The sequence below is a fragment of the Mytilus edulis genome, chromosome 13 (assembly GCF_963676685.1).
Source record: "Mytilus edulis chromosome 13, xbMytEdul2.2, whole genome shotgun sequence".
Taxonomy (NCBI): Eukaryota; Metazoa; Mollusca; class Bivalvia; order Mytilida; family Mytilidae; genus Mytilus; species Mytilus edulis.
In genome coordinates this window covers 18592815-18605718 of record NC_092356.1, presented here as the reverse complement: position 1 = coordinate 18605718, position 12904 = coordinate 18592815, and the positions used below count along the sequence as shown (strand labels likewise).

The 12904-nt window shown below is 36.5% G+C and overlaps 1 protein-coding gene and 1 long non-coding RNA gene across 17 annotated transcripts in view; one reads left to right on the top strand and one right to left on the bottom strand.

Moving 5' to 3' along the window:
• Window positions 1–12904, top strand: part of LOC139501413 (chromodomain-helicase-DNA-binding protein Mi-2 homolog) — a 55160-nt gene that overhangs the window by 25546 nt on the left and 16710 nt on the right. For all 16 annotated transcript variants that reach the window (XM_071290474.1, XM_071290473.1, XM_071290482.1 and 13 more), the window contains 10 exons: window positions 3353–3484; window positions 5118–5235; window positions 6015–6139; window positions 6550–6790; window positions 7536–7693; window positions 8303–8582; window positions 8960–9039; window positions 10842–10933; window positions 11635–12292; window positions 12786–12876. In XM_071290474.1, the coding sequence (XP_071146575.1) occupies window positions 3353–3484; window positions 5118–5235; window positions 6015–6139; window positions 6550–6790; window positions 7536–7693; window positions 8303–8582; window positions 8960–9039; window positions 10842–10933; window positions 11635–12292; window positions 12786–12876 (1975 nt within the window). The remainder of the gene's footprint in view (window positions 1–3352; window positions 3485–5117; window positions 5236–6014; window positions 6140–6549; window positions 6791–7535; window positions 7694–8302; window positions 8583–8959; window positions 9040–10841; window positions 10934–11634; window positions 12293–12785; window positions 12877–12904) is intronic.
• Window positions 2686–3007, bottom strand: LOC139501414 (uncharacterized). The gene is made up of 2 exons (XR_011658557.1): window positions 2917–3007; window positions 2686–2734 (listed from the first exon to the last, which is right to left on the bottom strand). It is a non-coding gene; the product is annotated as an uncharacterized lncRNA (long non-coding RNA).

Below are 12904 nucleotides of genomic sequence, written 5' to 3'. Positions count from 1 at the left end.
ACACTTGTAGCACACATTGTTTTGTCTTAACAGTTCCTTGCGTTCCTCGATTGGTTTAGATCGGAATGCTCGGCATTCATTCAAGGTATGCTTTGTCTTGTGTAGGATACACAGATTTTGCTGTTGACTGCTGTCTTCAGTTTGCTGTTCAACAGCCGTCTTATGGACGTTGACTTTAGAGTACGTCTGAGGTGTGAACCTTGGCGTAGCGCCTTTTGTATTAGGCGTGACTTTTGACCCAAAGATGAACCCAGGATCGTTCTTTATTTTGCTGATTTCCCTGATGAAGGCAGAGAATTCTGTGAAGGGTGGAAATGCAACTTCATATTTGGACTTGTATCTTGAAGCCCTTGTTATCCACTTTTCTTGGAGTCCGTATGGCAGTTTTTCCACAATAGGATTTACCCCCTTCGAAGAGTCGAAGTAAGCTAGCAAACATCCCAGCTTGGGATTTTCTTTGTGATATTCTATTTCTGAGATGATGTCTGACAAATCGTAAAGGAGTGAGTTGTCTTTATTTGTTAGTGTTGGAAAGTTGTCAAGTTTGTTGACGAGAGACGTCTGTAACATTATTGGAGCACCATATCGATCGTCCAGTCTTTCCCATAGTCTGTGTAGGCCTCTTGTTGGGTTGTTGGCATTTGATGCCCTTATACTCATGGCATGTTTACTAGACTCTGGTCCAAGCCATTTAATAAGTAGGTCTATCTGTTCCGAGTCTGAAACTTGTAGTTCGTCTATGACGTTTTTAAAGCTGGCTTTCCATGTGTGAAATGATTCTGCCTGGTCGTTAAAGCTTGTTAGCCGGGAGAACAGCAAGTCCTTGCGAAGGAGAAATCTGGTAATCTCTAACGTAGGATTGTTTTGTTGCTGGTGTGCAACAGGGATCTCTTCTATTACGCCTTGTTTTTGGTGTGAAACAGGGATATCTTCTATAACGTCTTGTTTTGTGCGTAAGACAGGGATCGCTTCTTTAACACCCTGTTTTTGGTGTTCAGCAGGGATCTCATCTGAAAGGCCTAGTTTTTGTATGCCGGTTACTAATCCCAGATCTGGGATAGAGGTAACTTCCGGTGACTTAGTATCGGAAGGCAAGACAGCAGATGTCTGTGACAGTAAGTTCAGTGCCACGGATGGCACGAACGCTGGTGCTTCGTGACTCAGCTCGATCTTAACAGGAATTTGTTTTTTCTTTTGAGGTCCTGTTACTTCCTTTACAACAGTTGATACAGGAAGTTTATTGACGAAATCTTGCACACGCTGGAGCGGGTCTTCCTTTTCATCAGGAAGATCGCTAAATGCTTGGCTGCCGTCGTATTCTAGGACACGAGCCTCGGCTTCTGCGGCTGCAGCTTCTCTTTGTGCTTCTAGAATGTTCATAGCAGCTTTAATTTCGGCCTTTTCCCGTGTTGCACGTGCAGCCTCCTGTTCCATTAAAGTTTTCCTGCGTATGGCCTCGCGTTTCATTTCAGCTCTCTGGTGTGCAGCCTCAGCATTTCTACGTATAGCCTCTTGCTCCGCCTCGGCTTTTCTGCGTGTGGCCTCTTGCTCCGCCTCGGCTTTTCTGCGTGTGGCCTCTTGCTCCGCCTCGACTTTTCTGCTTGTGGCTTCTTGATCTGCTCTGATGGCTTCTTGTTCTGCTCTGATGGCTTCTTGTTCGGCCTCGGCCTTTATTTCATTTTGCTTGAAAAGAGTCTGTTCTTCTATCATTGCCTCCTGCTTTAGGAGCAAGGCCTGTTTTTCAGCAAAGGCTATCTGAGTTCTGGCAGCCTCTGCTTTAGCACGCTTCTTCCGTGCAAGACTTGAAATGTCAGAGACGTGGGAGCTCCCACTGTGTGAGGATTTCTTGCCTCTAGATGTCTTTGTTTTTGTAGATTTAGCCTTTGTAAGGGCAAGGCGATGCTCATGTAAGGTTTCCATGACTAGTTCCACTCTGGACAGACGAAAATCCAATGAGAGATTACACGCGTCTATGTCTTTTTGACTCTCCAATGTCCTGGTCCTTTTCAGAAAGTCCAGATATTCGTCTACGAGTCTACGATAATTCGTACAGGCTTTTATGAGTTTATCCTGTACTGTTAGCAGTTGCTGGAGTTCTTTTGGAGGTTTGGTGATCTCCAATAACTGTGGTTCTATATCTAACCAAAGGGTCTCTATTTCCTGACAGAACTTGTCACGTTTTTCTGTGAAAACTCCTTTACCTTTTTCTGTGAGGTCACGCACTCGCCTAGTCTCGACATTTTCATCTGAAAGTGTTGCATTAGACGGATTTTGTAGTAGTTCTAGATCTGGGACATTTCCCTCTGGGGGCTGTATCTCTTCTTGCTGTTCCGCGTGACTGGGATCCATGATGTAAATCGACTAACTGTAGGCAGTGTTTGTTCAACGTTGTCGGTTTGCTGCCTAGGACGCACAAGCTGTGTTGCGTAGTGTCAATGTAACAGCTACGAACGATGCTCCGTTGTATTTCCTGTTCAGGAGATGTGTAGACAAGTTGTTGTCAATTTACTGTATGTCAAGGGATGACGCGTACATGCAGGGCTCAACAGGTAGGTTGTTATGTAGCTGTATAACTAACACGGAGTGGCGTTATCTGTGAGACACAACAGGCAAGTTGTAGACTTTTTACTGTAATGGCCTGACCATTAAGTATAACCGACGATTGGGCTCAAGCAGAAAAGACTATCAGGTGCTGATACTTTAATCAAGAGTCAATCTAACAAATGGTAAAAAGCTGAAAAATATAAATAAAATACAATTTTACAATGTGTTCAATTAATGTTATTATAACGAAATGTCAAAGGTAATTGATAGCAGTCTGTTGAATGCGAGAAAATGTTGTACTTTCAAGAACAGATAAATTCCAGGTATTTCACGGAGAAAAGGTTCAAATACAATGTTGTAGAATTAACTCACTCTGTGGTTAGCCACGAATTGTGTCCTAGATGACGTTTGTCCTTTGAAAAGTTCTCCAGAACTGGTATGACCTTGCAATGTTCGGTTTGAGATCCGTGTGAGCAGGGGAAAGGTAGCGATGATACAATGTTTAAATGTTCTTATAAGGTTAAAGATGAATAATCCTCCTAGACTGGAACACATAAACAGATTAAGAATATAATCAAACGAACTATAAAAATTACAGAACGGTGTAACAGAATAAATATTGTGCATGTGAATCTTGTTTATCATTTTTTGCTTTCAAATATTTAGAATGCAGATTTTCAAGGATTGTTTTATTTAGATATTCAACTTTTTTTCTTACAGAAGACAGGTTGATACCTAATGACAAGGTTTAACCTAAGGGTATGTTTTATACATTTTAATATTTTTTTAATATCAACTTGTAATTCAGGAAGCGCCAAAGTTACCAAATGGTATGTTTGAAGGGTCAGCTCTAATCAAAGCAAGCGGTAAACTGGTACTCATGGCTAAAATGTTAAGGAAGTTAAAGGAGACCGGACACAGAGTTCTTGTATTTTCTCAGGTAAGCTTTTATAGTTATATTTATATGGAAACTCGATACTTTGTAAACAGTTTTTACCCCTTTTTAGCTCACCTGGCCCAAAGGGCCAAGTGAGCTTTTCACATCACTTTGCGTACATCGTTGTCCGTTGTCACCAGCTGTCGTCGTCCGTCGTCATTTTCTTTTACAAAAATCTTCTCCTCTGAAACTACTGGGCCAAATTTAAACAAAATTGACCAAAATTATCATTGGGGTATCTAGATAAAAAAAATGTGTCAGGTGACCTGGCCAACAAACCAAGACGGCCGCCATGGCTAAAAATAGAACATAGGGTAAAATGTAGATTTTGTCTTATATCTGAAACCAAAGCATTTAGAGCAAATCTGACATGGGGTAAAATTGTTTATCAGGTCAATATCTATCTGCACTGAAATTTTCAGATGAATTGGAGAATCCGTTGTTGGGTTGCTGCCCCTAAATTGGTAATTTTAATGAAATTTTGCCTTAATCTTTTCCAAAAATCTTCTTCTCTAAAGCTTCAAAGACAAATTTAACCAAACTTGTCCACAATCACCATTATAGTATCTAGTTCAAATAATGTGTCCGATGACCTTGCCTGTGAACCAAGATGGCCGACATGGCTAAAAATAGTACATGGGGTGAAATGCAGTTTTTGGGTCATATCTCTAAAACCAAAGCATTTAAAGGAAATCTGCTGTAGATAAAATTGGTAGAGATTTATCTGCCCTGAAATTTTCAGACCAAATGGGCAACTTGTTGGGCTGCTGCCACTGAATTGGTAATTTTTTTAAAGAAAATTTTGCAGCTTTTGGTTATTATATTGAATATTATTATAGATAGAGATAAACTGTAAATAGCAATAATGTACAGCAAAGTAAGAGCTACAAATAAGTCAACTTGACCAATGTGGTCATTTGACCCCTTAAGGAGTAATTGTCCTTTATAGTCAATTTTTAACAATTTTCATAAATTTTCTAAATTTTTGTAAATTTTTACAAAATATTTTCCACTGTCACTTCTTGGCCAATTTCATTATAGATAGAGATAATTGTGAGCAGCAAGATTGCTCAATAAAGTAAGATCTACTAACACATCACCAACATCAAAACACAATTTTGTCATGAATCCATCTGTGTCCTTTGTTTAATATGCACATAGACCAAGGTGAGCGACACAGGCTCTTTAGAGCCTTTAGTTTCTATGATCTTCTACACAAATGATTAAAGTCGGGCAATTGTTAAAAATAACAACTTGTCAAAATTCATTGCACAGAGATGTTTTGTATACAAAATTAAATTATGTTTGAGCAACTCACTTTCAGTCCTGCAAACGTTCACGATTTATGGGGGATTTCATCCATGAGAAGAGTTGACCTGAATTATGGAATTCTTCATTAAAAACTGAACACTTTAAAACAGGCATTCAAATGGGTTACAAGGGTATTTACATACATACTCGTTCAAACAATAGAAGAAAATTATAAAGCTAAATGACCATATTAAAGGAATGTTAGGACCTTGCCTTTAAAATACCCCTTGGAGATTTTGTAAACTTTAAGGAGCATTGGGGATAATGACCTGATTGTATTTGTAGACATGACTTCAAATACAAGATTTATTTTCAAACTTTGTAGATGACAAAAGTGTTGGATATCTTAGAAGACTTCTTAGAAAATGAAGGCTACAAATACGAGAGGATTGATGGAGGTATCACTGGGCAACTTAGACAGGAGTCAATTGACAGATTTAATGGTAAGTTACATAAGTTTCAAAGATATACAGCTTATTTCCTAATGCATGTAGAGTAAGACTTTGGTTGAATAGCTTGCTTTGTTTGTATATTGTACAATTGTAATTGGGACAACATCCAATCAAATTTAAATATAATATCTACAGGTTGAAATATGCCTATGTATTGTTTAAAGATGTCATGTTAATTACAAGGCTTTAATATTGACTTTTATACAAACAGAGCAAGCAAGCCAACCAAAGTTTTACTCTACAAGCATTAGGAAATTAGCTCTAAAATAATATCAGCCTATCAAATACACCTTATCGCTATTAGCCTTATCGGCCGGCTGACCCGGCTGCTTGAACTTTTGACTCATACAACAATCACTTTTCCATTGTGGTTTCAGATATTTTGTTTTATGACGTCAAAATTTTACGGGAACCTGTGTGATATCCAGTAATGGCGGACAAATAGCGATAAGGTGTATTGTTTTTGTGTACACTTTTGAATTATTTAACAGAATGCCCTTTTGATACCAAAACAGGGAATTTATAACTGTGCATGATTCTTATGAAAGGGGTAAAGATTTATAATCCTTACAAAAAAATTGAGATTAAACTAAACATTTAGAAATTATTAAGTTTTAAAAGAAACTTCCTTTAGGAAAAACAGTAAGTTCAGTTGGGCATGAAATATTTTGATACAGTACATGTACATAATAAAAGTTTAAGATAAATATTTCCGTTTGCTTTTAAAGTAAGAAGTTTGTCTTATATTTAAGTTATGATTTTTTTTTCAGCGCCTGGTGCTCCACAGTTTTGTTTCTTGTTGTCAACACGAGCTGGAGGTCTGGGTATCAACTTGGCTACAGCTGATACTGTTGTGATTTATGACTCTGATTGGAATCCTCATAACGATATACAGGTAAGGGGGTGCAGGCAGGACCTTTTTCAGGGCATCAGGATCAAGTGTTTTTAAGCTCGGGATTTTGTGATTGATCCTTTCGAATTCTGGATTTTTTTTTGAATTTCAGGATGTCAGGATTTTAATTTCTATAAGTTCGTGACTTGGGATTTCATGTTTTTAAGCCCAGGATCAGGACTCCTAAGACCACCCCTCAGTAATGTGAGGAAGAGAGACTTAACCTACAGAATGGTAAATACAAACTCATCTGAAAAGTACATGTAATAAACAACATCATGACAAAACAGGATAAATGAAAAAAATACAACTGTCCACAAAACACTAAAGACAGGGCAACACCACATTAATCCCATTCAAAATTGCAGATGATCTCTGCATTTATTTTTACAAATATTTTATTTGAATTTCAGGCCTTTAGTAGAGCTCACAGGATTGGTCAGACTAACAGAGTAATGATTTACCGATTTGTCACTCGAGCATCAGTGGAAGAGAGAATTACACAAGTGGCAAAGAAGAAAATGATGTTAACCCATTTAGTCGTAAGACCAGGATTGGGAAATAAATCAACTAACATGTCTAAACAGGAGTTAGATGATATTCTAAAGTTTGGTACTGAGGAACTGTTCAAAGATATGGCTGAAAACAAGGGAGGTATGTACATGTATCTAGGAAGGATCTATGTTTGTATGATGAAATTTAATAAGTTCTGTCTTGTGTAGTATTTTGGGATTTGGATGAAAACAAACAGATAGATGATAATCATGATTAATGAAGTAACCGAAGAAAACAAATTTAGGCCCCCACCTAATAATTGGCGGTTGGCTCTTAAGGAAATAGCTAGTCCCTGTGTTTGTCCCCCACTATTATTACAGATCTTTATTTTGAATACGTTTTAAATTGTCGTGATAGAAGAAGATAGAAAATCGTACATTGAAAGTCATTGTAATAATCTAAGATCAACTGAACCATTTCAGTGCATATGAACAAAAAAATATTTCTATATTTAAAATCCCATTAAGTGTGGTAATGAAATTTGTCATCATTTTTAACCAATAATAGAAGATTTTTCACGTACAAGAAGGAAAATTGAATTGAAAATCATGTCCAAAAATTTATAAATTCAATTTGGCAAGCCCTTTGCATATGTTCAAAAATTGTTTCCACTCTCTTGACTTTTTAATTGCTTTGAGATCAGTGATAGTATTATACACAACTACTAGAAGACATCTTTCATATATGGAAAGAACCACACCCTGCGTACGTTGTATGGTCATGATTGAACACTTTTCTCAACTTCCTGTATTCTTGCATATGTACCAAGAATAACCCTAAAGGGAGATAATCTTACCATGATATTTAGTCTCTAAAGAAAACATTGGTATATTTTCTCTTTCAGATGATGATGACAGTGCCAACAGAATTGTATATGATGATGATGCCGTTGCCAAATTACTGGATAGATCTCAAGAAGGACAGGAGGAGAAAGAAGAAGCCATGAATGAATATCTAAGTTCATTCAAAGTGGCTAGTTATGCTGTTAAAGATGTTGAAGAGGTAAGAATTAACATTATATTGGGAACAAAGTGTTTTATGAGAGGAAGGAGTTGTAATTAGTTCTTTCAAAGTGGCTAGTTATGTTATCAAAGATGTTGAAGAGGTAAGAGTTTATTGGAGACAAAAGTGTTTTATGAGAGGAGTGAGTTGTTATTAGTTCTTTCAAAGTGGCTAGTTATGTTATCAAAGACGTTGAAGAGGTAAGAATTTATTGGGGACAAAAGTGTTTTATGAGAGGAAGGAGTTGTAACAAATCTGCCATGGAAATTAGTGCAGGGATGCTAGTAATGTTTATATATTTATATTTAGGTTAATTGATTGTATTTGAAGAGAGATGTTGTAAATAGGCCATAAATAAGTTTAACCATATAGAATTGAACATGGAAATGGGGAATATGCCAAAGAGACAACAACTGGACCAAAGAGCAGACAACAGGTGAAAGCCACCATTAGGTCTTCAACACAGCGAGAAAGTCCCCCACCCGGAGGTGGTCCTCAGCTGGCCCCAAAATAAAATTGTGTATTAGTTCAGTGAAAATATATATAAACTGAAAATATGTGAGATAATGTGTTTTTTGACCCTTCTAAATTATGTATTTTCTACAACAGGAAGAAGAACCAGAAACAGAAGTTTTGAAACAGGAAGCTGAGCATGCTGACCCAGCTTATTGGGAGAAACTGTTACGTCATCATTATGAACAACAGCAGGAAGACATGGCTCGTACTCTTGGTAAAGGAAAGCGTGTACGTAAACAAGTGAATTATAATGATGCAATGACGGTACAGGATGATGACACTTGGAAGGAGCATGTTTCTGACTTCGATTCTGACTTCAGTGCTAATGGTGATAATGAAGAGGACGATGATGACTTTGATGAGAGAGACTCCGGTATATATAATGTTTATTGTTTAAACAAGACTACCTAATGAACCTTCATGCATGCCTATGTGTATTTTATTTATAGATTCGAGTTCAAAAGGAAGTCTTTCAGTTGTTTATAGTAAAGACTTTCATGGTAACATGCTGATCTTGGCTCTGTGCTAATAAATTATCTTAATATGGTAGTTTTACATTCATTTATAAAGATCTCCAAATCGATTAAATTTTCTTAAAGGTAACCTTTTATTTGAGCAGTTATCTTAAAAGAAAAAAAACATAAAAAAAAAGAGAACAGATTTTGTTAATAGTAGAAAACATCTATTGTGGAAATGATTAATATGAAAAATGTGAAAGTGTGTGCTTACAGGTGTGATTTTTCATTGTAGAGAGAAAACGTAGGAGAGACAGATCTGAGAAGGACCGTCCATTACCGCCTCTTCTTGCCAGAGTAAATGGACAGATTGAGGTAAGTTATGGTACACATCTGAGGAAAGTTCAGTAAAAATTTTCCGGAGTTTAGAATTAGGGCTTTTCCATTAAAAGAGTTGTTTGGGAATGAAAGTACTTAAAAATTACCCAAATGCCAGTATACTTTGAGTTATTTTGTAAACATCCAAAGGAATAAAACATTAAAGAAAGATGTCTATAAATAAAACTTCCAACATTCTTTTATTAAAATGGAATAGCCGCCCTTGAAGAGAGATGGATCTAATATACTACATGAATTGATTATATTACAGAGGTTATTGAAAAGCTTCTATATTGTCTGCACACCCTGGGTACACCTTCTATATTGTCTGCACACCCTGGGTAACCTTCTATATTGTCTGCACACCCTGGGTACACCTTCTATAGTGTCTGCACACCCTGGGTAACCTTCTATATTGTCTGCACACCCTGGGTACACCTTCTATAGTGTCTGCACACCCTGGGTAACCTTCTATATTGTCTGCACACCCTGGGTACACCTTCTATAGTGTCTGCACACCCTGGGTAACCTTCTATATTGTCTGCACACCCTGGGTACACCTTCTATAGTGTCTGCACACCCTGGGTACACCTTCTATATTGTCTGCACACCCTGGGTACACCTTCTATAGTGTGCACACCCTGGGTACACCTTCTATAGTGTCTGCACACCCTGGGTAACCTTCTACAGTGTCTGCACACCCTGGGTACACCTTCTATAGTGTCTGCACACCCTGGGTAACCTTCTATAGTGTCTGCACACCCTGGGTAACCTTCTATAGTGTCTGCACACCCTGGGTAACCTTCTATATTGTCTGCACACCCTGGGTAACCTTCTATATTGTCTGCACACCCTGGTTACACCTTCTATATTGTCTACACACCCTGGGTACACCTTCTATATTGTCTGCACACCCTGGGTACACCTTCTATAGGTTGTACCCTTCCTAGTCAGACATACAGTAATGTTCACTGTTTTTAGGAAGGCATGCTGTAGGAAAGTATGACTTTTAAAGGCACAGTTATACATTTTGTACAAAATACATATTAATACATTTAAATTACACAGAAATCCATCTATATGAAATACTCAATTAGAACATTTGAAAAACACAATAATTCATGTTGAAAGTTATATATAATGTTCATTGAACAAAAAAGAATCAACACATTTTAACAGGTCTTGTGTTCAGACAAAAGTTTGTGACTTAATCAATGCTACATGTATTTATCAGGTTTTGTGTATCAATGTATTAAAGATGTATTAAAGATACAGGAAATGTTTATCAATGCTAATGTGACATTTTATTTCAGATCCTGGATTTCATTGCCAAGTTATATTGCGTTATTATGGTTAAAGGTTTCACAAAATATCTGTAAACAAAATGAAAATGCCCATTTCAGTGGTTACTTTTTTTAAGGGTAATTGTAAAACACAAGTTTAAATATTCAACGAATTAAAAAAATCTATAAAATTCTATGCCAAATTTGGTAAATCCATGAGATGAAATGTACATTCAAATACATTTTTTCTCAACCCCAAAAATTAGTACCCTCCAAAAAAACTACTGTACAGAAAGGTACAAACAATTGATTGAACATTTTTTGTGAAGAGTCACTTGATTTTAATACTTGACTCTGGAAAAAAAGTTCAGTCAATGCTGTAGTAAGATATGTTCTTGTGTATTTGAGGTCTTGAAGTCAGTCAGACTTAATGTTCTTGTGTATTTCAGGTCTTGAAGTCAGTCAGACTTAATACATTATCAGTGCTATAATGAGATATATTGTTGTTTATTTTAGGTTTTGGGTTTCAATGCCAGACAGAGAAAAGCTTTCCTCAATGCTGTCATGAGATATGGTATGCCACCACAGGATGCTTTCAATTCTCAATGGTAAGTAACATTATTTATTGTTAATTTTGCCTCAAATATGAATATATAAAAAAGAAAGTATGGTATGAGACAACTCTCCACAAGAGACCAAGATGACACAGAAAATAACAACTATAGGTCATCATATGTCCTTCAACAATGAGCAAAGCCCATATACATTTTACAGCGTCCACAGCATTAGAAAAAAAAACCTTTCATACAATAGCTTATTTAACAAATTAAATTTCCATAAAAGTGACCTGGTGACATAAGAAGTATTCTGTTGGAGCCCCCACTATGGTAGGAGTTTGAAACCTTCTGTAGACCCTTACAGAAACTATTTTTTGATGTGTTGCATATCAATTAAATAATCTTGCTTTCCCGTTTCACATTATATTGTGATAACTGAATCTTATATTGTTTCAGGCTAGTCAGAGATTTACTGAATCTTATGTTGTTTCAGGCTAGTCAGAGATTAACTGAATCTTATGTTGTTTCAGGCTAGTCAGAGATTTACTGAATCTTATGTTGTTTCAGGCTAGTCAGAGATTAACTGAATCTTATGTTGTTTCAGGCTAGTCAGAGATTAACTGAATCTTATGTTGTTTCAGGCTAGTCAGAGATTTACTGAATCTTATGTTGTTTCAGGCTAGTCAGAGATTTACTGAATCTTGTGTTGTTTCAGGCTAGTCAGAGATTAACTGAATCTTGTGTTGTTTCAGGCTAGTCAGAGATTTACGGAACAAATCAGAAAAGGTGTTCAAAGCATACGTATCGCTCTTTATGAGACATTTATGTGAACCAGGGGCAGATAACTCAGAAACATTTGCTGATGGTGTACCAAGAGAAGGGTTGTCTAGGCAACATGTACTAACCAGAATTGGTATTATGTCATTGGTTCGTAAGAAGGTTCAAGAATTTGAACAAATTAATGGAAACTTTAGTATGCCTTACTTGAAAGCCAATGATGCTGTAGAAAAAATGAAAAAGGAGAAAAATTCTTCAGCATCAGCGTCTGCTGCGGCATCTCCAGCTCCTGCTGCTGAAGTGAAAGAAGAGAAAACAGAGGTAAAAGAGGAAAAAGCTGAGGGTGCTAATGGCGAGGACAAGAAAGAAGAAGGTAAGGAAGAAAAGGAAGTTGATGAAAAGACAGTTGAAGGAGACGAAAAGAAAGATGAGAGTGAAGAAAAGAAAGATGATAGTGCAGAAAAGAAAGATGATGGTGAAGAAAAGAAAGATTCCACAAAGGAAAGTGAAGATTCCAAAGAGGAGAAGAAAGAGTCTTCAGAGGAGAAGATGGATGTGGATGAAAAGAAGGATGAGGAAAAGAAAGATGTTGAAGAGAAAGAAGAAGAAAAAGAAAAAGAAGCAGAAACAGAGGTAAAATATTAGTCATGTTACATCAATGAAATGCATAATGGATATTGGAAGATGTGGTGTGAGTGCCAATGAGACAACTCTCCACCCAAAAAATAATTTATAAAAGTAAACCATGATAGGTCAGTATTCAAACCATTCAAATGCATAAAAGAAAAAACTAGTAAATTTTATAAAAGGACAGTTTTATAAATACAACAGAAACAAATATTAAAACAAGTTAACTTTATTAAAGAACTCGTTTTATAAAGATATGAAAGATATCTTTATGACTATACATCATGTACATGTTTTAGTTGTAGATATCATCTGGACCAAACAGAACATTACCCATAATGCAACACAATTATTGTATATCACCATTAATAGCTTGAATTTAACATAGCAAGTATGATATTGCTTACAAAAATTCCCTGAATCACATTTTCTATATAGATGAAAGTTATTTGAAAAGAGTTGTATTGATATTATACGTAATTTTGAATAATTATCTTAGGAAAAGGAAGAAACACCAAAAGAAGAAGAGAAAAAAGCAGAACCAATGGAGACAGAAAAGACAGAAGGAGAGGAGAAAAAATCTGATGAAGGTGAGCACTGTGATTTTTATGCCCCTGC